We start from the raw sequence: 25,016 nt of genomic DNA, 5'->3' as shown, positions 1-25,016 counted from the left end.
GTAAAAATCCAAGCACTGTGGAGGATGGACCTAGCAGCAACAAGAAACCCTGATAAGTAGCTTAGAGAGGGATCTGAGGTGGGGTTGGCCAGGGCTCAGCCCTTCACAGACTTCTCTGAGGAGCCAGCTTCCTGGTCTCAAGAATTTCCTGGGTGTCAGCAACCAGCCAAGACCATTATACAGACCCGGGCCCATTGCCCACAGGTCGATACCCCAGCCATTCAGGGAGCAGGTATGGGGCCCACATGAGGCTCAGTAGCTCTCCTCAGCCCTTCAGGCAGAGTTAAGGACTCAGGCTTCCCTAGCCCCTTCCCAGGAAGGTTCCCTAAACTCCGGTCTTGCAGAATAGCCATGGGTAGGTAAGGTTTGCACCCAAGTCCTGATGACCCTCTTCCTGGGTTCCTCAGGTCATGCTATCCCGGTGACCGTGCTCTAAACAGGTGACTTTATTTCTAAAAAAAAAAACCATGAGGCTCTTTTCGGCCGTGTGGTGAGGCAGCCAGCTGACCAGTGAGGGAGTGGTGATTTGGGTCTGCCCAGCCAGAACTGGAATGTAAGGGCCCCACAGGTGCTCTGTTCTGAGGGGGTGGGGGGGTGGGGGTGGCTAAGGGAGGAGTCCCAGAGCAGCACAGTAGACCCCCAAATCCTTCAACCAACCACAGGCTCCGAGTTCCATGTGAGTTCCCCTTAGTGCTGGGATCTGTGGCTAGCACTGGGAGGGAGAGAGAGTCCGGGAGAGCAGGAACGAGGGTGATCGGTAAGCTCAGAAACCCTTGTCTATGCTCAAGGTGCGGCGTGTGACGTGCTCCAGCTCCCCAGACACGTAGTCGGCCATGCTGATGCGGTAGTGTGCCAACATCTTCAGCATCAGCCGCAGATTCAGCCACCACTGCTCCCGCGGCATACGGTGCCTGAGGAGGTCAAGGTTGGATAGTTAGTTACAGAACCAGACCCCACAACCCCTTAAACCCTCAATGCTAGCCAGGCTCCCTACTACAAACCCTCCCCATACTGCCCTGCACCGGCCATTGAACACATGCACAAGACTCCTTCTCTTCAGAGAGGGACCATGTTCAGGGGAGTTGCGGGCCTCCCAGTGTCCTCCCTTCTCCACTCAGCTCCAAAAGGACTTACTCAAAATCTGTCTCTTTCTTGAGTTCTGTGACCGAACTGAAGGCCACCACCTTCTTCCTCAGGCCGATCACACAGGCTGAGTCCGGAGCATTGGCAAACACCCGCCCTATGGGAACAACAGGTACATGGTACCCAAGTCCAAGCCTCCAGAGACCCTCAGAGAGCCAGGTCGGGCCAGTCCACATCACCCACCTTTGCGGTAGACATCACGCAGCTTCTCCGACATCCACAACATGGCCTTCACCCCCAGTTTGGTCCCATAGTTCCGGTCGAAGGGGGTTGGAGCGCCACCCTGGAAACATTAAAAAAAAAAAAAAAAAACATATCCCAGTTTGGAGGGACGGCTTAGTGGTTAAGGGCATTGACTGCTCTTCCAGAGGTTCTGAGATCAAATCCCAGCAACCACATGGTGGCTCGCAACCATCTGTAATGGGATCTGATGCCCTCTTTTGGCATGTCTGAAGACAGCTACAGTGTACTCATATATAATAAATAAATAAGTCTTATAATAAAAAAAAAAAAAGACAAACATGTCCCTGGAGCTGACCAAGGCCCACAGGACACCAGTTAGAAAGGGGGTCCTAGGCCACATGAGCCTTGCAATAAACATGGCCATCTGAGGGCCTCAAAGCGCCCAGAGGCCAGAAATGACACCTGGGCCACAGAATCTATAGGGAATGGCCCCACCCCTGGCCTCCTGAGAGCCACCATGAGACAAGGTCTATTTAGTAGGTGAGACACTAGGCAGAGAGTAAACAGTCACAGGATGACAGGGGCTTGGCCACTTCCCAGAAGAGGAGGTCTCAGTCCAGTGCTCAAGTGCCAGGTTTGGGTCTCAGCCCCACCCTCTCAAGATGAGAACTCAAAAGATGGGCCTCAGTCCTCTCTCCATGAAAGAGAAATGGGGACAGTCAATACCCCAAAGTGCTGGAGAATTAAAAAAAAAAAAAAGAACAGCTTGGCAAATACCTTCTCGGGACCATGCACGAAGCCTCTCCCTCAAGGGTCCTCCCAGAATTCCCAGAGAAGAAAATGGGGATGGAGATGGGAAACCCCACCCCCTCAACCCCTGACAGATGAGTACCGCAGGGGTCCTCAGAGCCATACCTGCTGCAGGTGGCCCAGCACGTTGGTCCTGCAGTCGAACACACCTCTGCCTTCCGAGGAGTATAGGTTGTATAGGAATTCCGTGGTGTAGTGTTCGTGACACTTCTCGTTCCTGTGGAGACACACAAGGCGGTCAGGGCTGCCCCAAGTCTGGCCCCGCCCCGCCCCGCCCCGCAGGCCAAACACAGTGTGGGATAGATGATAAGGTCTGGCCCCGCCCCGCCCCGCAGGCCAAACACAGTGTGGGATAAGTGGTAAGGTCTGGCCCCACCCCCGCCCCGCCCCCAGATCAGACAAAGGTAGAGTGGGATAAGTGATGAGGTTAGCAACTCCCAGTCCCTGTGCCTGCTCTGCCCATCACCCGCAGCAGCCTCACCGGAGCACCAGGCCCCTCTGGATGTCTGTCTTCATCTTCTCTGTCATATGCTCCACATTGGCCTGGGAAGGAGAGGTGGTAAGCTAAGAGGTGGGCAGACAGGACCCAGCAGCCTCAGGGCAAGGGCGAGGCCGTGAGCTAAAACGTACTACTTAAAGAGGGAACTTGCTGACTCCCATTAAGTGATTCGGAGGGCTAGTCAGACACACAGGTGGCTGCAGAGCACAGGAGCGGGGCTGGGCTCACCTTCAAGTCGTGGATGTTGAAAGGGTCCTCAAAGACGTAGGCGGCATCGGCGCCCACAGCAATGCCTGTCACAGTGGCCAGGTAGCCACAGTAGCCCCCCATGGTCTCTACAATGAACACACGCCGCTTTGTCCCCGAGGCCGATTGTTTGATGCGGTCACAACTCTGGAGGGAACAAGGGGGCAGTCAGGGCCCAGCATGGCAGCTCACTACAATAATCCCAGTTTAGTCATGATGTTGAGGCAAGTTCAAGGCCGGCTTGACCTATGTAGTGAGTTCTAATCTAGCCTGGGCTACAGAATGTGGGGAGGACAGTTAGAATCCTCTGTGGCTGTCGTCAGTCCCCAAGGGCCATAGGACACTGCTACAAAGGACCCGCGACAGGATCTCAAGGCAACAGCAATTGCATTCCGTACCAAGGGCTCCCACAATTCCACATGACAGCTCCTCTGGGTACTGCACAGACCCAGGGGCTAGGAGACCCACTAAGCAACCCACACGTGGCCTGACTAGACTCTCCAGGACACATCACCTCCATTGCAGCGTTGACGGCCGTGTCCGAGCCCAGGCTGAAGTCAGTGCCAGGGACATTGTTGCTGATGGTGGCTGGGATGACGCACATGACGATACAGAGTTCCTCGTAGCGCCCCCTAGCCTCCACCAGCTGCAGCACACCCTCGTAGGCCTGCAGGGCAGAAAGGGAAGTGCGGGGGTTGGGGGTTGGCTCTGAGGCAGGGTTCTGCCAGGGCTGGGGAGCCATCTTGCCCTGCCCTGTTGATGACTACATCTGGTACTGTGTTAACACAATCTACTCCCACCCAGGGGCTGCTGGGTGAGAGGCCTGGATGGAGCTGTCTGTCTAAAGACACTCGTCCTTCCAGAAAAGCAGGGTCCTAATGAGGACTGGAGGGTTGCAGCCGAGCTCCTGCGTTCAGACCCCACCCGTGGTCACGTTTAGCATGTGGCAAGGACTCACCAAGCACCAGGGTGTGCTATCAGCGAGGCGCCCAGGCCTTGCTAACCCTCCCCTTTGGGGCCTTCTATTTCTCCTGATCTCCTAGAGCTAGGATAGGCGGACTCTGTAAGGCTTTCAGAAGGTAAAATCCTAGCCCCAACCTACACTCACAGCTATGACCATTTGGCTGCCCTACCCAAGGTCCATGTGTGAGGCCTTGTGGACCCCGGGGCACAGCAGCAGGTAACCCAGGAGGAGAGAGCCTCACCTCAAAGCCACCGATCACCAACAGGGCATGAATGTTGTAGGTACGGAGATTTTCTACAATGGCCTCCAGGTGGGGCTTGGGCAGGGTCCTGTGGTTAGAGACACATCAAGCCTAGATAGGAGGCACCCAAGCCTCTGCCTGTCAGTCCCTTCTGGCTGAGGTGGTGACAGATTTGGACGGGATAACTTCCCACCAGTACACAACGTGACCATCCATAACCACCCCTGGCCGACTCTGTGGGGCATCTGGAATCCAAAACCACCAGGCCTCGGGATAAAAACCACAGCCCACAGGCAGAGGGAACAGCCCGTCTCTCCTGAGGGACACCTCTGCTCCAGCTGCCATCCCACTGGGCATCACCACACTGCAGGGCACTCACGAGATACTGGCCGCTCATGGGGCCTCTGTCTGCTGAGCAGGGAGGTCTAGGGCTGACCCTTTAGGCCTACAGCCCTAGACCTCAGGACTAAAGTCTCTACCTGTCCCATCATCCAGGCTGTGCAGAATCCAGCAGCTACTCACCTCTTGGTCCCCAGCATTGAGCCACCACGTCCCAGCCAACCTGCCACATCATGCCAGCCCACTTCTTGCACCTGGCAGGAAGACCATGGCTTCAGGAAGGTGGCCCGAGGTCTCTTATCAGCAGGTAACAGAGACCCTTTCAGAGCTGGCTATCTCCTCAAAGGAGGTCTCAGGGCTGATTAAGAGGACAGAGCCCGGGGTTGGGGATTTAGCTCAGTGGTAGAGCGCTTGCCTTGCAAGCGCAAGGCCCTGGGTTCGGTCCCCAGCTCCGAAAAAAAGAAAAAAAAAAAAAAAAAAAAAAAAAAGAGGACAGAGCCCCAGTTTCCACACCCGGAGCAGCCAGGCCTTCCCCGTGGTCTATCATGCTTCTTCATGTGCCTGAACTAGACTGTTCTGTTAACGCATCCCGTGCCCCTTAGATCTGCAAACGTGAGTGACCGAGCCCACAGCCCCCGACACCACCTGCGCCACGACACCTACCTGACCCTTGGCCAGGCCCTCAAAGCCATCATGCACAACGTACACTGTGTGTCCCTCGGAGATGCCAGTGCGTACCGCGGAGCGCACGGCTGCGTTCATGCCGGCCGCTGGAGCTCCCACATTCAGGATGGCCAGGGAGAAGTTGGACTTCGGGAATAGAAGGGATGGAAATGTAAGTCACGGGGCCAGATGGATCCTGGGGCCAGCCCCAGTGCGGTCCACCAGGTCAACCCCCTTTCATACAGAGTAACATGGCTGTCCCGCTCGCTCCGGAAAGTCCTGGGAAAGACTAAATGAGAGAGTGCAAGTCCTACATACATCGCCAGGCCTCCCAGCGCGGTAAGTGGGCACCATGTGACAGCCAGGCTCACAGGCACGGCCTGATGGGCTGGGTCAACAGCTGCTTCCAAGCCCTTAGGCGGCAGCCATCCTCAGACAGGAGCGGTACAGCCACGGTGGGGGAGGGGTAGCTACACTGTACCAAGAGCTGCATCACTGGCTTTGGATCTATGTTGATTTAGCCATAAGCTGTGGGAGCCAATGTGCCAGCTCCGAGTATCGGGTGGGACCCTGTTCTGGTCCCTGGAGTAGCAGGAACCAGCCCTTCCTCTGGAGATATCTTACCCCAGGATCTCGGCTATAAGAGAACAGCTCAATGCACCAGCCCTTACCCCTTCATCACATATCAGGGGTAAATTCACTCAATGGTCCTTAAGAAGCACTAAATTGTGTTTGTAGCTGGGCCCTGTAGTCACATGCAAAGCTAAATGCAAGCCTGGGTACATGGCTAAGACCTGAGGCAGGAGGATGGAGCTCCTACCGTGCACACCCCGGCCCCAAATTTTGAACTCTGCACCCCTTGAGGCAGATGGCAGGGTGGTAACAGCGAGGCAGGAGCAAGGGGGAAAATGGCAGAACCACCACATTGTACCCGAGGGCTCTGCCCTCTTCCTTACCTTCTCCTTAGACACCTTCTGGTGGGCGAGGAGCTTGTAAATTTTCCAGTTGTTCTCGAAGCTCCTGGAAAGGAAGAAGACTGCCGTTCACAGCCCTGCCGTCATCCCTCCAGCCACACACAGCCACGAACTCAGTGGGACACGAGGCCGGCTGCACTTGGGCAGCTCGCATGTGACTCTGGGAGCTCAGTGACTTCTCAACACAGGGCCAGGACTCAGCTCAAAACCAGCCAGATCCTGGGCAGTCAGCTTGTCTTATTGCTACCCCCCCACACACACCAGGGCATCTTCAGTAGCCACATGAGATCCGACAGGACACAAGGGTGTGTTTTCCCAGGTGACAAAGCCCTGCCTCAGGGCCAGATAGGTATCTGCAGGAGGTGGCATGCCATGCCACCAAAGACTAGAGTCCACACACCTGCTGGCCCTCCCTGTCCTCCAGTAAGGCGCACCCACAGCATCTGAAGCTGGTCACGACTCCTGTCCGTCCTGCAGTACTACCCCCAGCCCCCCATACACTTCCTATAGGTCCTTCCCTGGCCCATCAGTCCCTTCCACACCTCACAGTTAGCACTGTCATCACAGAGACCCCCTCCCCTCAGCTCCTACAACAGTGGGTACTAGTACAGGGCACAGAGGGGAGTGCGGCCCAGTGCCTTCAGAGCATGGGATTGATGCTCATGCCACCCCTCCCCACTGCCAGAAATGATAGCTCTCCTCACCTGCCACGGAGCTGGATGGCCTCGTCAAACCTCTTCTCATCCATGGCCTTCTGCACATCCTTCGTCTTAAAGAGAAAAGAGCCAGGTTGTCAAGGAGGCCAGGAAGCACAGGCTGACACAGCCTGCTGGGCTCACGGCATAAGCCCAGTTTTCAGGAGGACCAAGAGGCCCAACCGGCCCTAAGCATGAGCAACAAACCAGTCTTGTGCTTCACCGGGCCCAAACCCCTCAGAGTCTTGGAAATGAGAGGACCCCCAACCCCATCTACCAGGCCCATAACTAATACCCAGCATGGCCTGAAGCAGGGCTAGGTGTGGTAGATGTCCTAAGAGGGTCAGGATCAAGTTTCCCTCCCTCCCCACAGTCCAGCATCCCAGGCATCCTTGTTTATCCCCAGCCACAGAGCCCTCAAACCTGATCCAAAGCCAGCATCTCCCTGTTTGGCCTCACCTATACCCGATCCTAAAGTCCCTTATGTGGCTACCCTGCCTGCCAGAGCCTTACCCAGTAAACCACCCTTTCCCTCCCCTGGGAATCCTAAATACCTAGTCCCCTATCCAACACCACTACCCCCAGGAAGCTAAGATCTCCCTCCCCAGGCCCCTGATACCACTTGTCCACCCCTCTGGCCAGCTTCTCCTGCCTTCCTCTCCTACTGCAATCCTTGCTCCCTATCCTATCACATATACATAAGCAGTGGGACTTGGAAGGGGGCCCTGAAGGACAAGGGTTCTTCTGGAAGGAGGCTGCACTCACCACTTGCACACACTCCATGAGAGGCAGCCGCACAGACTGATTCCCGGAGAGGCTGACCACGCAGGCCGGCGTGTCCGGCGTGGCCTCCAGCAGCGCCATCACGGCCTCCATACCCATCTTGCTACTCTGTTCAGGAGAGAGGGCAGCACGGCTTAGGGCACACGGGGGCACCAAGTCGCCCGCTTGCTCTGCAAACCAACACAGGCACACACACACACACACACACACACACACACACACACACCCTGTCCCCAGCTTTCTGAGCCTCCTCCACACTGGCCCAGATCATTCAGCCTGGCTAGTGGGCCTGGTAAGAGGACATGTCCAAGGTCTCTCAGAGCGAAAATGTCAGCTAGGGCTCCAAGGTTCTTTCTACAACTTCCCTCACTGGAAGACTCATATACGTAACACTCCTGATAAACATGGGCTGACAGGATGGGACAACTAAAATGACAAGAACTGTGTCACAGGGGACAGATCACAGCGGTAGGCTCTGGCACCACAGAGAGAATAGGCAGGCAGCCAGAGATGAAGGACTGACTCGTGGAAGACCTACTCCTTGAACAGGTGTCCCCTGACTCATACCCTGTAGACATCTGGGCTGGGAACTGGCATAAAAATGTTGGCACTCTGGTGATAACCAAACTGTAGTGAGCTGTCCTTTGTCCCTCACCTCTGCCCAGGAAGCTTACACTCCCACCAATATCCAGGGCAGTGGTACAGTGATCTCAGGACATTTTAGATCCTGGTGGGGTGGTATTGGCCTTGTGCCCAAGTCTTGGGCTCCCTTGACCTCTTTAAAGACTAGAGTTTATATAAGGTGTGGAGAAGCCTGGATGAGTCAGTGAGTCTCTTTCTCTCTCTCTCTCTCTCTCTCTCTCTCTCTCTCTCTCTCTCTCTGTCTCAATCTCACTCTCTCAATCTCTCCCTCTCCTCTCTCCCCTCCTCCCTCTCTGTCTCTCGCCTTCTCCCTCTCCCTCCCTCTCCCCTCCCCCGCTCCCCACACACACACAGACCATGCTTATAAACATACCAGGACTCGGTCAAAGGCTGAGGGTGTCCCTCCTCGCTGTACGTGGCCCAGCACGGTCACTCGTGTATCGAAGCCCAGCCTCTGAACCACCAGCTATTTTGTCAAGAGAGCAAAGGGTCTGTAGGTTGCTGCAGTCCAGTTGTCCATGGGCCCAGTCCCCATGGTCCACCACCCATGTAGCCTAAGGGTTACAACCAGCCCTGAGGTTCCCAGAACCGGCCTGAGAAACAGGCCACATTATCCAAGTGTGGGGTTCATGTGCTTGTGTATGAATATGTGCGGATCGTGGGATCGTGTGCATGTACACGGAGGGCCCGTGTGCTTATGCATAGAGAGGTGTATCTGTGCATACAGGACGGCTGTGTTTCATGCCCTGCAGTCCTGGCTGTTCAAAGCTGAATGTAGTCTCTGACCCCCTCTGCTCAGTGTCCGCTGGACCTCTAGTTCTAGTTCTCTGTTCTAGTTACAGAGAGGACAGCAACTAAGGTAAAGACTGAGCAGAGAATCAGACGCTATGGGAGGACAATCACTGGCTGATGGGGTGGGAGGAAAGGTAGGGGCACCAGGCAGGTGCTATGTCTCCCTGAGGGATGCCCGTCACCACCACCACCATCACCAGAGGCTACAGAAAAGCTCTTCACAAGTCCTAACCACTACTTATGTCTCAGTTCCTTTAGTTTTGCTTTGAGATAAAAGTTCATTATGTAGCCAGGGCTGGTCTAGAATCTGTATGGATGCCAGGCTGGCACAGAACTCACATTCCTTCTGCCTCAGCTTCCCTAGTATGGGATTACGGGTGTGCAACACATCCGGCAGCTCCATGCTGTTGAGTGCTGAGTCTGGAGTGAAGGGGGAGGGGGCATACTCCATCACTCGGAGAGCCGACAGAGCTAAGACCTAACCTTGGGGTGCTGAGGGGCCCTGCCAGACTGAATAAAGTCAGGGTCCAAAGGGTTGGTTGGGTTCGCAATATGGAGGGACAGTGCCTTGGACCAGACCTGAATCCTCGACGTCTGTGGAGATCCCAGCCAGCCACCGTACAACAGGCAATGTCCCAGTGCCTGACTTTTGCCCAGGGAGGGGCCGACCCAGGAAACCCAGGACCAGCACTTATCTTTAGGAGATGCTGCTGGAATCGGGGGACCCGACGTGCCCCGAGAAGCTGCTACACTCACGTCTTTCACGTAGCTGGATGAGATAGGCTTTCCATGCCGGTCGATGGCACCCTCCGCGATGATGATGATGTTCAGTCGAGACCCCCGGCTCCGAGTCTATCAGAGAAGACACTGGGCTCACCCTCCAGTCATGGACCCCTCGCTGCACACGGCCACCATGGACAGCAAGCCTCACTGGGATCTAGGACACTGTATCTACAACCCACTTGAGCAAGGTGAGCTTTTCCCCCACCTCTGGAAGACGAAGAGAGATCGGAGTACATAGGGGAGCTGAGGCCAGCCAGCTAGGAGCCTACTGTCCCCGTGGGGGCACAACAAGCAATAGGACGGGTAGTGAGGACGGGATGAGCAGGTATGGGATAGGGTGTCTGCAAGGGGTGCACTAGAAATAGCCATTTCTATAGTTAGCTAACCAAGGACCCTCAGGTCCCGTCTCAAGCATTTCTGTATCCTTCAATGCATCCCCCCCAGCCCCGCCAATGGCAACTGTCAGCCAGGGCTTCCAGGACATACTCTACCCAGCGGGAGGCCAACAGGTAGCACAGGGGACCCATAAGGCCCAACACCAGCTCTCTGTAACTATGACAGTGTCACATGCTCATCCAACCATCACGGAGCACTCTCACACCTAAGCGACCTCCCTCAGAGATCTGACAGACAGACAGACAGACTTTCATGAGTATTGCCGCACAAGCCTACAAGGCAGCAATGACCCTCAGAGCCTCTGTAGGGACAGGGTGGAAGCAGTTCGTGAGAGTCTTATTACACAGCCTAGGCTGGCCTAGAATTTGTATGGTGCCCAGGTTGGCCTAGAACTCATGTTCTTCCTGCCTCAGGAAGCTGAGGTATAGTAAAGGTTTCCCTTTACTAGAGGGCTTCGTGGAAGAGGACGGGGGAGGGGGAGGCAAGGAGCCCGACCTCCTCCCCTCTCTCGATGGTGCTTGAGCAACGGACAAGGCAGAAAACACCCGCCTCTTCAGGAAAAAAAGCTGAAACTCTTGCAGAGGCCGATCGCCTTAACAGACGACAAAACCAGGTATGCACACCCCCAGGTACTCAGACCCCACTTGGCATTGCAGCCTCTATCCAGAAGCCACTAGGCCTTGCCCACCTCCATCCTGCCTGTAGCTTCACTTGGGAAGGTTCTAGAAACAGGTCTTGACCCCAGGAAGCTCTACACCTCTGGTGTGCCCTGGGGCTGATCACATGCTTCTACGGCTCCTTCAGAACATAGGCTTCCCAGAATATAGAAATAAAAGAGCCAAAGTCACTGGGCAGACAGGTCGAGTGGTTGACTGATCTCTGGGGCCCTGCAGGGCAGAGTTTACCTGCTTTTGTCAGAATCACCTCAGTTTCATCCCAAGAGCTATGTCCCAAGTAGCCTGCCCCAAACCAAGGGACTCTAGCTCTCTTAGAGGCACCTCCTCTACCAGACACACCATTTCTCTTGCTTCCAGGGCCCCCTAGTTAGGGCCTGGTATATACCACCGGCAGACACCTCTATCCCAGATTAGAACCCATCACCCTCACAGGAGCACAGAGCCGGTAGACAAATTGCTAGCCCCCAGACTCTTCACCCTTTGGGCCTTTACACGGTTACCTCTCTTACAGGGTCCTTGTTCTGGGTCCTAGCTTATGAGGCCACCTCTCAGAGGCTAAAACCTAAAGGCCAGCACTCCAAGAAACAAATTCGCCACGCTCCCTGCACTGGCCATAGAGATGAACCCAGACGGTGTCCTGAACATCTCCATTGGCTCTGCCCACAGTGCCTAGGACCACAGGAATGTCAAGCCACCAGCACTACGAACCTCCCAGTTCCCCGGAGGAAGCAGATGATGGATGATGCAGTAAACCAATAAGGGAAGGACAGGTCCCAGGGACACCTGCTTCTGAGTGGCTGAAATCCCTGGCGGTCACTCACCTCCCCCAGCCTCTCACACATGAAGTTCTCCCAGCCATCCTCCGGGGGCGCTTCAGGGATGAACAGCCAATCAGCCCCGGAGGCCAGCGCAGACACCAGCGCCAGGTACCTGGAGGAGCAGAGGGGCCAGCCTGCTCAGGACCTCCTCCCTGTCTCTCTCCCTGCTTCCTGCCAGGGCTCCCTCATACTTATAACATTAAATGATCAACTAGTACATGCCAGGCACTGTGTGCCCCCTCCCCCGTCCCCAACAGCCCCCAGCGCCCCACCTCTCCCTGCCGACTAGGATAGACCTCCTCACCCGCAGTGCCGTCCCATCACCTCCAACACAAAGGTCCTCTGGTGGCTGTGGATTAGAAGACGGGTGTAGATATCAATGCCAGGACCTGGGAGCCACACATCTTAGCCCACCACACTAGTCCAAAAGGATAGAGGTGCTGAAAATGGAAAATGCCTGTCTCCTCATATCTGGGGCTGCCTGCTCCCTGAGCTAGGAAACAGGCATCCGTCTTTCAGACGGCTCTCAAGCATCTTGAGAGCCTGGTACCGATCCAGACTTGGTGATCTCTGGCTGGAACCCAAGAACCCCCTTCAGGCGCACCACCACAGTGGAACGTGACGGCCTCTGCCAGCTAGGGTGCACTGCTAACGTCCCACTGACACCCGGAGGGATGGGAACTGACGCCCTGCATCTCCTCTAGCAGGAGGCACGGGCCTAGAAGCCATCGGTTGAAGATACGGTTGCGGAACGCATTGGCTACCAGCACCCACGGCCCCTGCTGTGGCAGCCCCCACCATGAGGCCAACTTCACTACCATGACTGCAAGTCAACCGAGTGTGCACGGGTCCTCACCTACCTCTGGGCAGTGGTGGTGATGGCGTCGATGACCTCCATGATCCGGTGCAGGGCCGAGTCCGTGCCGATGGTCATGTCGGTGCCGCAGAAGTCGTTGTCGATGGAGCCCACCAGACCGGCGATGCTCAAGTGTGCGTAGTTCTGAGCTGTGGACTCTGAGATCTTGCCTGTGTCGGAGAAGCAAAGGCCAGGTGAGGATGACAACCTGGCCAGCGGCTTCAACCGCTACCCCTTTTTCTGCCTCGTCCACCATCTGGAAGGGATACAGCCCAGGCAGGAGGCCTCCAGAAGACTGTGGGGGGCACTGTGCTCCAGGTTCCCCACAGGAGACATGGAATGTCTGAGATGTCACCTTCCACACGGCAACCTTGGGACTTGTCACCCAACCCATAGCTACACTTCTGCGAATAGATGTCTATGCCCCACATCAGACTCTCTCCGGAATCAGTTACAAGCAAGACCACCACACAGCGGGAAGCATACTGCACACATTGCGCATACTGCGCTAGAACACAGCCTTGACCTCATGCTGACCTCACCACCTGCAGACGGCTCCACGGTCCGGAGCTGCTCTGGAGCGGACCTAACTTCCAGCCACCTCCAGAGCCACGTAAGAACCAGATCTGCACAGACCCACCTTCCTTCACCAGTTCCTCCAGCAAGCTGCCCCACTCGTTGCGGAAGATGTTGGCCCCCGTGAGGCTGCCATCCCCACCGATGACACACAGGTTGGTGATGCCGTGTTGGAGCAGATTGTAGGCCGCTGCCAGGCGCCCTTCCCTCGTAGTGAAGGCCTTACAGCGGGCACTGCCAATGATGGTGCCGCCCTGCATGGAAGAATCAAAAGCCTTCGGGTAGGGTTGCGAAAGGTCTCTGGGGGGATCAGAGAGATACTGTGGCTGGATGAGGTGGGCCCCATAAAATTAGATGGGGGAGAAGTCTCTAGAACCTTGGATAGCTCCTCCCACACCCTGGCCTTTCTCCTTGAGTCCAAAGCCTTGGGGAGTTTCCACAAGTCTTAGAACTAGAAAGCACGCCCCCCCCCCCATACATACAATACAGACCCCAACATACCCACACACACACTTATACACATCACACACACACACACACACACACACACACACACACACACACACACACACACACACACCACCCACCAGGCACAACAGAACCTTCCTTGTCTCCACCACAGCCTCCCTGGTCTAGACTGTGGGTGTCTCTTGGTGTGTGTGTGTCCGTCTATCTGCCACTTCTATATGTCTCTCTGTGTCTGTGTGCCCATAAGATCTCTATACCAGAAGGCCTCTGTGCATGACTGCACGCCCACGTGTGCTCACACACTCTCAGGGTGGGAAGGAGCCACCCGGCTTGGAGCCTCACCAGCTGGATGATGTTGGAGACACTGAGCCAGTTGGCTGGCTTGATGTTCTCGCCTCCTTCCACGAGGCCCTCGTAGCCCTGCAAGCAAAAAAGGAAGTTTGAGATAGCAGCCCCATTGTGGCCAGAAGCAGTTAGCGGGCTCAAGGAACCTAACAGCAAGCCCCGACACTTGCAGGGCCAGCATCCTACGTGAGGCTCTGCGCATGCTCTACAGACCTAAGAGTCTGCTTGTTACAGAGGAAAGCACACAGTATGTGCTTGTGGCGCAAGCAGACACCCAAAGACTGTCCCCAAGCTGAGCTCGTGTCACTTGTACCCAAGTCAGAGAGTTGAGGCCAGGACACAGAAGCCTCTAGGGAAGGCTGATGTCCCTCAGAGATCTGCCCAGTATGAGTGGTGGAAATGACCTGGTTGTGGTCTGAGGGGACTAAGAGTGTACCTTGCTACACGACAGCATAACATGACACCTTCTCTACCCACGTGCATATGTAATGCCTAGTTTTAAAGGCAGACGTCAAGCTGTCAGAAACACACACCACACACAGCTCCTCAGAGGAACAAGCACATGTTTTGGATAGAAAGGCCCAAACCCAAGGGAGAACTCACAAGTCCCATGAGTAATCACGGAAAACAATGTCCTGTGTATCCCCAGGAACTTGTGGTCAATTCTTCACCCCAGAGCAAAACGATGAAAGTTCAGGTTGCTCAGCACCAGATAGCTATCTTTCATAGATAGAAGTTTTGGATTGGATCCTAATGAGGATTCAACTTGGCTTCCTTGCAAGCCTCTGCTGCTGCTCATCAGACAGCGAGGTGCCAGCCAAGTATTTCTACCACACTGCGGTGTCCGCCTGTGGGGTTTTATACAAGATGGGTAAGGGATATGGGTATTTTGCAAAAAGCTATGACAAGATGGATGGCCTCCACCACGAAGCTACGAAGCCCTTGGGGGGAGCGGGGTACCAGGGAAAAGGGACATTTATGCTTAGCCTGGGCTGCCCAACTCCGCTCCTCTCTGTGCTCCCTGTGCTCCTCCCTGTCTCTTCCCTGTGCTCCTTCCTGGCTAAGTGGTAGGACCCTAGAGGGTAGACAGTGAAGGGTCAGCTCGGGCCACAGCAACCACACCATCAGCTCTGTCTTCAACCCTAAGGAGCCACAGGTGGACAAGGCACCCCAGTCTGGGGACTAGCTAGCTCTCCTAGTTCAGGCTACACCAACGGTAGCTCCTCTGGCCACTCAAGACCTCTAGTCATGACAGGGAAAAGTAAGACCATTAACTGCAAGTCAGAAGACTTCAGACACCACTGCTAAAAAACCAAAATCACTTGAGAGTCAAAAGTAATTCTTGAAATAAGCTTAAAAACAAATAAGCAAACAAAACAGAACAAAAAACGAAAAAAGGACTGGAGAGGGGGCTCAGCGGCTAAGAGCACTGGCTGCTCTTCCAGAGGTTCTGAGTTCAATTCCCAGCAATCACATGGTGGCTTACAACCATCTGTCATGAGATCTGGTCCCCTCTTCTGGCCTTCAGACATACGTGCAGGCAGAATGCAGTACACATAATAAATAAATAAATCTAGAAAGAAAGGAAGAAAGAAAGGAAGGAAGGAAGAAACAAAGAAACAAAGAAAGCGGTATCTGCAGAGAGGTTGGTGCTAATTCCACTGCCCCAAGGACAGCTGCCTAGTCAAGGACTCAGAACTCAGGTGATTTCACCAGAACCACCTCCCCATTGAATTTGTAAAGTATAGGTGAGGGGCAGGTACAGGATAGAAGGAGGCCTGTCATTGGAGGAGAAGGAAGGATGGGCGGGAGAAGTTTGAAGGAAGAGGAGGAGACAGGAGGGAGAGGGTGAGAAGCCATGGCAGGTGATGTTAAGATTCTGTTCTGTGGGGACTGGGGATTTGGCTCAGTGGTAGAGCGCTTGCCTAACAAGCGCAAGGCCCTGGGTTCGGTCCCCAGCTCCAAAAAAAAAGAATAGAAAAAAAAAAAAAAAAGATTCTGCTCTGTGTATTTACAGGTTGTTATTAATGTTCCTAAGGGATGGATGGTACCGGGCTTTGTATGTTTAAGTGAGCAATTATATGGGTAAAGATTATTGTGTTGTGTGTCCTTTTTTTTTTAAAGATTTATTTATCTTATTATATATAAGTACACTGTAGCTGTCTTCAGACGCACCAGAAGAGGGCATCAGATCCCATTACAGATGGTTGTAAGCCACCATGTGGTTGCTGGGATTTGAACTCAGGACCTCTGGAAGAGCAGTCAGTGCTCTAACCACTGAGCCATCTCTCCAGCCCTGTTGTGTGTTCTTTTATGTGAGGGTTTGAGTGTAGGAAAGTGTGCGGCTGGGATGCATTTCCGCCAAGATTATCTAGCAGATATCTTGGGGCACCACGGTAGCAGGACCCAGCAGGGTAAAAGACAATGATACTTTTTTTTTTTTTTAAATTCTTTTTTTTTTTGGAGCTGGGGACCGAACCCAGGGCCTCGCGCTTGCTAGGCAAGTGCTCTACCACTGAGCTAAATCCCCAACCCATGATACTTCTTTAAAATAATATTTTTACAACAACAGAGGTCCCTTCAAAGGAAGGGCATGCAGGTCCGGCAGCAGAAGAAAAGTCTCTCTCCAACCATAGTTGCTGACACCCTCAAAGTCCAGGCTCCTCTCCTCCTGTGGGTCTCTGAGCTCAAAGGTGCAGCCCCCATTTATTTACGTAACCATTCAAAGACCATCCACTAGGAGATAAGGGAGGACTCATTTCACACTTAATTTTTAATTAATTAACTTTTTTTCTTTTTTTTTTCGTAGCTGGGGACCGAACCCAGGGCCTTGCGCTTGCTAGGCAAGCGCTCTACCACTGAGCTAAATCCCCAATCCCAATTAATTAATTTTTTAAAGTTAAAAAAAAAATGGCACAGAGTGCCAGGCTCATCTCTTAACTCACAGATATCCTTCTGCTTCTACAGCTGGAGTGCTGGGATAAGAGGCACTCATCACCTATTCCTGGCTCTCAGTATTTCCAGGGAACCAAAGAGGCTAGGATCCTGAGGAATGGGGCCTTATAGAGAGAGTTAGGACCTGGTTCTCCCCATTTGAGCTCCCATATTCTCGGGTCACCAGCCACATCTGCCAGACTCCTTTGCTTCCGATCTCTGAGATTCCACAGAGGGGTTTGCAGGGTTCTCCCCACCACCCCCATCCAAGCTTAAAGATTGCACTCAGAGAGGGAGAAGGCAGTATCCTATATGTTAGCACCCGCACCCCCCTCCACACACACACTCTTTCTCCCACCCCTACATCTGTAGAGTAGAAGGCTGGGTATGGCCCTATCATAACTTGGGACCAGGGCAAAGGGACAAGGACACACCCAGCCTGGAGAGGGAGGAGCAGAGGCCCTATGGGAGACTGAGCTGGGCCTGGATACATTGTATATAAAACGTGAATACGATATAACCTCAAGGTAATACAAGGGAATTCAGGGACCTGTGAGGCAAGGAGACCAGACACCCAGGTAGTGGGTTAGGGAGAGAAAAAAGAAAATGGCTCTTTTACTACAGTGCCTGCCGGAGCTCCTGGATCCCCATTTTGCTTACGTATATGGCGTTCTGCCTGCACATATGCCTGCAGGCCAGAAGAGGGCATCAGATCCCATTACAGATGGTTGCGAGCCACCTCTCCTGCCCCCCACTTTGCTTCTTATAGGCCATAATGTCGGAACAAACCAGGACAGTGTGGCCCAGAAAGGGAGTGGGGGAGGGCAGTCCTATGTCCCTAAGGCTCTAGGCAGAGACCTGAGGGTGAGGTGGGAGGTGGAATTGTGCTAAGACAGCGTAGGTAGGGTGCCTCCTATTGGTCCCTCCTTGTTGGTCTTCTTGTCCTGGCTGGTCTTCTAGTGACTGTGGGACACATATCAGTGGGCACAAACCTCATAATATGTTTCCAATCTGCAGATGTCTTGGCTCAATCCCCCCCCCCCCCCAGGTAACATACATTCTGCTAGTCCAGACCTAGCCACCTGAACGCTTCCAAGGTGGCCAGAACACAACAGACTATCCTGTGCCACAGAACAATGTGTTCCGTGCAGGAGCACACCTAGGTTACCTCACCATAGGCCACCCCCACCTCCACATCCCCCACCACACCCAGACTTACCTCGTAGATGAGGAAGACTTTGGCCCCCACATATATGCCCATACGAGTCACAGCCCTGACAGCAGCATTCATACCTGGGAAGGAATCAGGGCACACCATCAGTCTAGGACACACCATCAGTCTAGGACACACCATCAGTCTAGACAGGGAAAATTAGCATAGCATCCCCTGCAGGGCATAACACCCCTATTCCAGTGAGCTTAGGGCCAAGAAATCAGAGCCTGGTATTAAACTGTTCTCCGGAAGACTTTGAAAAATATGGAGGAGTATGGCAGCTGCTCTCGAGTGGGCCTGCTTTCCTCCCATTCCCAGCCTGTGTCAACCTACACATGGCAATAGCAATGCCCTGGTCTCAGTCAGCAGGGTCCTCACTCTTGCAAATTCCCAGAGCCAGGTGCTAACCATGGGGCCTAGACATGAGATATGGGGACAGTGGAACCCAGAGTGTAGGGCCCAGACATCTGCCATAGGCTAGTGTACAGGGCAAGAAGATGATGGGGGCATTGAAGACCATGCTGCCTCTCGGGTCATACACCTCTCCCTGGGCCTTAGCAAGCAGTTGAGCAGAGCACCAAGGGTCACTGGCTGTACCTAGCTGTAGGGGTGCCTCCCCTTCTCCTCCTCTTTTTTTTTTCCCCCAGAGTTGGGGACTGAACCCAGGGCGCTCTACCACCCCAACCTCCCCTTCTCCTCCTAACCCAGACTGGAAATTCTACTTCTGCTCTGCCTCACACCTTCCTGGGACCCACAGCAGGAAAGGTCATTGTTCCAGAAGTAGCAAATGCCTCCCATTCCCTAAGCAGATGGAAAGTATTGATGAGGCTAAAGTTGGAGGGAGCCAGGAACATCCCACACATCCAGACTGCCGAGCACCAAGGCCTAGAAAGAAGAGTCCACAGCCAAGGCTGGGCATGGGCTGCTGGCTCCCTCTGCTCTCACCTAGGTGAGGACAGGAGAGATGAGCTTAGTCAGTCTGCAGTAACCACCATGCTTCCTTCCTCCCCTTAGCCCATGACAGCAGGCCCAGAGGATCCTGGTAGGGGGGATAGGCCTAGCAACTGAGATAGAATTTGGAGATGCCAGAGACCAGCGACCCACCATCCAACCGCTGGTCACCTCTGACTCCAGGGGGAAGCTACATACTCCTGTGAAGTTCAGTCTTAGTTGTCAAGGGTATCTTACCAGGCAACCTGGAAGCTGGGTGGATAGAACACTATAGGGCTATGTATATCGTACTCCTCCCGGACACCATAAAACAAAGCCTACATTGAGCCCTAGAAACAATACAGGTGCCAAGCCAAGCACTGTGCTCAGCACTCCAGGAAACAAGATGGCAGCCCTCATGGAGACTGCCCTTCTCGTTACAACAGGGCCCTTGCAATGGGACCTGGGAGAGCAGATGCCCAGTGAGAGGATCGCAAGAAAGCTGCTTTGGCAAACGTTTCTGTTAGTGTTGAACCACTCTAGAGTGCTGATCACTGTGCTGAGGGCCTGAGGTCAGGGGATGGCCAGAGAGGGCAGCACGGTCTTCAATGCCGCTGTCACCTTCCTGCTGTGTATGCTAGACTGTGGCAGAGGTCTGGACCCCACCCTCTGTGTGCCACTGTCCCCACACAATTCATTTTATAGCCCAGAATTCATGGCAATCCTCCTGCCACAGCATCCCAATTACTGGGATTACAGGCCTAAGCCACCCCACCCAGCTAAGGACCTTTTCCACTGCACTTTGATTTGCTTTTCCTTCTCAGAAATGAACAGGGCAAAGACCTCGCCCAATCAAAGAGCCATCAGCAGAAAGCAAGCATTGTCTGTTGGTCTGTCAGCTGATAGCCATAGCTGTCCTATGAAAAGCCAAAAGCTGGTTATGCATTTGCTGCAAAAATTACCTCAGAGACATGACCTTTGGGGAAACAAGGTGTTATACAGACACCAAGAGACGATCCGGGGCCTACCAGAGAGTTACTCATCAGCTAAAAGACCCGTGTCTAATCCTAGATCCTGCAGCGCAGGCAGCCAGCAACACAAACAGGAAATCGGTGTCTCCCCTGACTACAGGGAAGAGAGAGTCACTGGGCAGTTTAGGTACGGGGAAGAGGCCGGAAGGAACAGCCAGAGTTGACCCCTGCTTAGTCTGGGATGTGACTGAGGTCAGTCAGGCTCCTTTGTGGTGGTTGTTTGGTTCATTGGTTTTTTTGTTTTGCTTTGTTTTTTTTTTTTTCCCCACCTGTTATTTTTAAACAAAGTCCTCCAACCAAACAGACATTGGTGAGCAGCAGCCCTCCGCAGCTTGCTAACGTGACTCTGGGCCAACAGGAAGGGAGAGAGACTCTGGTCTGAAAAGAACGGGTCTTACTGCCTGGCTAGAAGGAAAAAAGAAACCTTTTCATAGGCCAGAGGCAATGTTTGGGACCAGCCAAGGAGCTGGTCCTCTCTGGCCAGGCCAGGACTGGGTCTAGGCCCATGTTGCCTCCTCAAATGAGGACTGGTGTTCACATGATCAATGCATGTGGATGGGGCTCTGTGAGCACACCGAAGGCATGAGGAACCCAGCAGCTGACTGAGCACAGAAGCAGCACGGGCCTGAGGAACACACCCACAGGCAGCTTCCACAATGTAGGCAACAGAAGGCTCCACTCTGCCCCAGGCCGGTTGCCCGTTGCCTGCGGATACTGCCCTACCCAAAGAGAATTCTGAGGAAACCTGTAGAGCTCTTGCCCTGAAGCCAGAACGAAAACATAAGCAGGTTTTGCCTACCCTCGCCTGACCGGGAAGGGCCTACTGCCTCCAGTTCCTCCACCAGCCTCCAAAACAAATGTCTGTCACCTTGGTAACCCTGGTCTGGCAGCTGCCCACGGAGAGTAGCTGGAACTCCTCACCCAGAGACCACTCGATATTACCATCCCCCATCCCTCAGATACTGGGCCCTCCGTTGCTCACACAGGAGCCTGAGATGAGATAGTCTATGCCTGCCAGAGCCAGGAGCCCTCCCTACCAATGGGATACAGGACTCTGCTGGCCTCAACGAAATGCCTATCTAACGGGTGAGGTGGACCCAGCCAGGGACCGCTCTTGGGGTCCACTACCATGGGCGATTCTTCCACAGGTCCCTGGCCCAGTCTCAGTCACAGTGGGGCTGTACTCTAGGGTACAAGATACAGAGCCCTGAAAAAGGGTTTGCTGACTGCCAGCCTAGACCAGACCCAGGAGACCCAACGGAGATTTGAGATTTCCAACATGCTGGAAGTCAGCGTGACATTTTTTTTTTCCTGCCTTCCTGTGCTTGCAACTATGATTCTAAAATGTAGCCATCCTGTGTCCTTCCCACCCCTCCCTTAGGTAAGGGCCGGGTAGTCAGGAGCCTGCGCTGGGGTCTGTATTTCCTGAAATGTTTGGAAAGAAATGGCTAAGCCCAACTGCAGGGCTCCGGGAAGCTAAGCCCCTTGAAGCCCCACGCGTCTTCCTCAACCCTCAGCTGGGTAGTATTGTTCTTCCGCTGGACCCAACTAGAACCAGAGACTTTGCATATCAGCAGTCAGCACGCGACCAGGCCACTAAGAGAGGGGCTGAGGGGAGAGCAGATCCTCCCAAACCAGGCGTTTCCCTAGCCGTACCAGGTCGAGCAGAGGCTCTGCACGCTGAACTATTAGCCGTGTGGTGTTTGCCCGGTTACAGCGGTGAGAAATGCCCTAAAGTTCCCTACCCCCAACCCCAGCTCCATGCACTCTGTTCTCCACCTAAGTCTCCACCCAAGGGACAGGAAGCAGCCCAGGCGAAGGCGTGTGGGCAAGCCTGTCTTACCCTCACCCCATCCTAGTACAGGCAAGGTGGGAATCAGAGGCTGCACGGGGAGGGTACAGGGTCCCTAATCCTTTCAAATTCCTGAGCTGCGAAACTTGGCCGACTGCCCTCTCAAAGGTCCTGACACGTGTGGCCTAGAAAGGAACAGCCGTGTGCCCTAAGTCTGCGTGCTGCGCGGACACACCCCCAAGCCGGGCGGACCTAGGCAGCGCGAGGGCGGGGCGTGCCAAGGCCCGTGGCCTGCAGCACGTACGCCAGCGACCCGGGGCGGAGTCTAGGGACAGGGACTTGGAGCCGCGGCGCTCGCAGGAGGTTGGCTGGCCACGTATACCCAGGTCCCTAGGCGAGGGGCAGTGGACGAGCTCGAAAGATCCTAAAGATAGGCAGAAACCCCAGATCCATCCCTAAACACGCCTTCGAGCCCCATCACCTTGCGCGTCACCGCCGCTTGTCAGCACTCCGATGGCCTTGCCAGCCCCCGACATCCGCAACTTCTCCAGGTCCACGGTAGCCATGACGGCAGCAGAGACCAGGAGCCCGAGCTCCTCTCCCGCCGCTCTGCGTTCCGCGCGGCTGTCGCCTGTCCCCGCCCCGTGCCGCTGCCTGTGCGCCCCGATCGTCCCGCCCCGCCTGGCTCCGCCCCCACTACAACGTTTGACTGACAGGCTCGGGGACCTGGTCGCCCCTCTAGTGGCTGTTGGAATAGGTAGCTGCTAGAGCGCTTAGAAGGGCGGAGCACGCTCCAGTCTACAATTGCCTGAGTAGCGGTTCGGGAACCCAGGGTCCCCAGGCACGCCGTGAGACTCCCCAGGTGTGATCCTACCCAGCAGCTAGGATCAACGTCTTCACCAAGGGAATACACAACCTGAGCCTGACTGAGTTTCTGAGCAAGTGGAGTTCATGCTACAGCAAACTGATTTTACAACTGTCCAGGCGTTGTTAAAGGAAACCTGTAGCCAAGTGTCACTGGCATTTTACATTCCACTTGGCCAGGATCCTGGAGCTGTCTCGGAGGTGCAGGTGTGGCTTAGGTGAGCATTCCTCAACCGCACCTTGAGTTGAGTTAGGCTTGCAACAGTCTCCTTCGAGTTGAAGAAAAAAAAGAAGCGATTTGTCCCGTCGCGATCGCTGGTTGTAGTTGCAGATTTGGAAGGAGAACCACGTGGCATCGGCTCATCCTTACTTCCGCGGGATTTGCTAAACCTGTCGCTTCCCTCAACCCTCACAGCCTGGTTTAGGGGAGTGACCTTTGTCTGGGGCACAAAGTGGGGAACCAGCCCCTCAGGATTGGTTAGAGGGATTCGAAGCTGGTGGGGGTAATAGTCAGATCCAGACTCTCAAGGAAAGTTACCCACTGCCCAGAGCCCTGGATCTGGGGTGCCATGGGGGGGGGGTCCTGTGGGGATGAGGGCACCCCATCTGATCCTGATGATTTGTGGGTTTTTTTGCCTGGTTTTGCTAAGATTTTTAGGAGTTACTTTAACTGCCCGGAGGTGGTGGCACATGCTTTTAATCCCAGAATTCAGGAAGTAGAAGCAGGTGGATCTCTGAGAGTCAGCATGGTCTGCAGAACAAATCCCAGGACAGCCAAGGCTGTACAAAGAAACCAAGAACGGGGACGGAAGGAATAAAGGAAAGAAGGAAGGGGCGGGCCGTTTAGCTCAAATTCTAAGAAGATAGCAGGGCTTTTGCTGAAAAAAAAAAAAAAGTTTTACTGGATTGGGGAGGTTGTAACTCCTACATAAAAGGCATACAAAGTTGGGGGAGAAAAGGGGTGATTTAATTCCTTGTTGTAAACCCAAGTTTCACAGGATTTGATAGAAAATACTAATGCGTCTTACAATGGACTAGGAACATCGAAAAAGGAGGAGCGTAAAAGTCGTATGTAAGCTATAGAACCCTCACAGTAGCCCCTGAACCAACATTTTTGGTCATTATTTTCTTATAATCTTAGCACCTATTGTGTATATGCATGGGTACCCTCCTGTGTTGTTGTTGTTGTTGTTGTTTGTTTGTTTGTTCTTGAGACAGGGTCTCTATGTAGCCTTGGCTGGCCTGGAATTCACCATGTATACCAGGCTGCCTATGAACTCACAGAGATCCCCTTGCCTCTGCAAAAGCATGTGTCACCACCCCGGCTCCCATTTTTATTCTTGAAAATGCAATGACATTTCTCCTCACTCGTTAGAACAGCCACTAGGTCACTATCCATCATTAATGACAAGTGCTGACCTGGATGGTCAGGTTGGAGCACTTAGGCACTGAGGAGCGAAAGCGAATGGCCCAGTGGGTCCTCAACAGGCTGTTGCTGTGCCTGATCTCTCACCAGGCTGTGAGGGTGGAGGGAAAGCGACAGGTTTAGCAAACCGCACTGAAGTAAGGATGAGAAGATGCCACTCAATTCTCCTTACATCCAGCAGTCGTGATGGGACGAATTGTGGCTATTGTCCTAGATACAACTGCAGCTCTTGTATGTTTTTCTTTTAAATTTATTTATTATATGTAAGTACACTGTAGCTGTCTTCAGACACACCAGAAGAGGGCATCAGATCCCATTACAGATGTTTGTGAGCTGTCATGTGGTTGCTGGGATTTGAACTCAGGACCTCTAGAAGACAGTGCTCTTAACCGCGGAGCCATCTCTCCAGTTCCTGTATGTTTTGTTTTTTTTTTAGATTTATGTATTTATTTTATGTATATGAGTACACCGTAACTAGCAGTCTTCAAAACTTTTTTTTCTTTTTTCTTTTTTTCGGAGCTGGGGGCAGAACCCAGGGCTAAATCCCCAACCCCCAGTCTTCAAAACTTAAACATAGGCTTACCCTCTGAAGTAGGTCTACACTGCCAACACTTGGTCCCAAGTTCTCCATACTAGTGGGGCCCCAGCTGTGAGGTTCTGCCCTCTGAAGCATGGCAGGATCCCTTGCTGCCCACATGGAGGCCAGAATATATTTGATTTTACTTGCGCGGCGTGTGCACTCTATCTCGCAGACTCGGGAATCAGTAAAACCGGCAGCCCAAAGTTCAGGGGACTGGAAATTGGGCCTCCTGTGTAACAGTTGGCACAGCAAAGCCTACGCTATATCTAGAAGGCAACGGGCCGCCTCCTGGGAGTTAGCAGTCAGCCAACTCTCCAGGAGCTCCAAGTTAGTAAACTCACAAGGGAAAAGGG

At 53.8% G+C, this 25,016-nt stretch overlaps 1 protein-coding gene across 2 annotated transcripts; it reads right to left on the bottom strand.

The window, feature by feature from the left end:
• Nucleotides 1–422: 422 nt before the first annotated feature.
• Nucleotides 423–22,483, bottom strand: Pfkl (phosphofructokinase, liver type). Of its 2 annotated transcripts, XM_008772798.4 has the most exons (23): nt 22,275–22,483; nt 18,047–18,120; nt 17,447–17,515; nt 13,891–13,968; nt 13,145–13,334; nt 12,509–12,674; nt 11,953–11,997; nt 11,652–11,760; nt 9,731–9,826; nt 8,556–8,648; nt 7,523–7,648; nt 6,767–6,831; nt 6,045–6,108; nt 5,089–5,235; nt 4,609–4,679; nt 4,087–4,174; nt 3,396–3,548; nt 2,864–3,028; nt 2,618–2,679; nt 2,242–2,353; nt 1,327–1,426; nt 1,135–1,240; nt 423–911 (listed from the first exon to the last, which is right to left on the bottom strand). In XM_008772798.4, the coding sequence occupies exons 1-23, from the start codon at nt 22,357–22,359 to the stop codon at nt 764–766; spliced, it is 2,412 nt and encodes an 803-aa protein (XP_008771020.1). In that variant the 5' UTR covers nt 22,360–22,483; the 3' UTR covers nt 423–763.
• Between the last annotated feature and the right edge of the window lie 2,533 nt (nt 22,484–25,016).

This window comes from Rattus norvegicus, chromosome 20 (assembly GCF_036323735.1).
Source record: "Rattus norvegicus strain BN/NHsdMcwi chromosome 20, GRCr8, whole genome shotgun sequence".
Taxonomy (NCBI): Eukaryota; Metazoa; Chordata; class Mammalia; order Rodentia; family Muridae; genus Rattus; species Rattus norvegicus.
The sequence above is the reverse complement of the archived record's forward strand: the minus strand, read 5'-3'. Positions and strand labels throughout refer to the sequence as shown.

What these genes read in the sequence shown, in the direction of transcription:
- Pfkl (XM_008772798.4), bottom strand. Translation starts at nt 22,359, where the DNA reads ATGGCTACCGTGGACCTGGAGAAGTTGCGGATGTCGGGGGCTGGCAAG. An exon ending in GAGCTCCGGCAGGCACTGTA is followed by an intron (nt 13,969 to 17,446) that starts GTAAAAGAGCCA and finishes TTTTGCTTGCAG; the next exon opens with GGCTACGAGGGCCTCGTGGA. An exon ending in TGCTGGGCCACCTGCAGCAG is followed by an intron (nt 1,427 to 2,241) that starts GTATGGCTCTGA and finishes TAATGTTTCCAG; the next exon opens with GGTGGCGCTCCAACCCCCTT.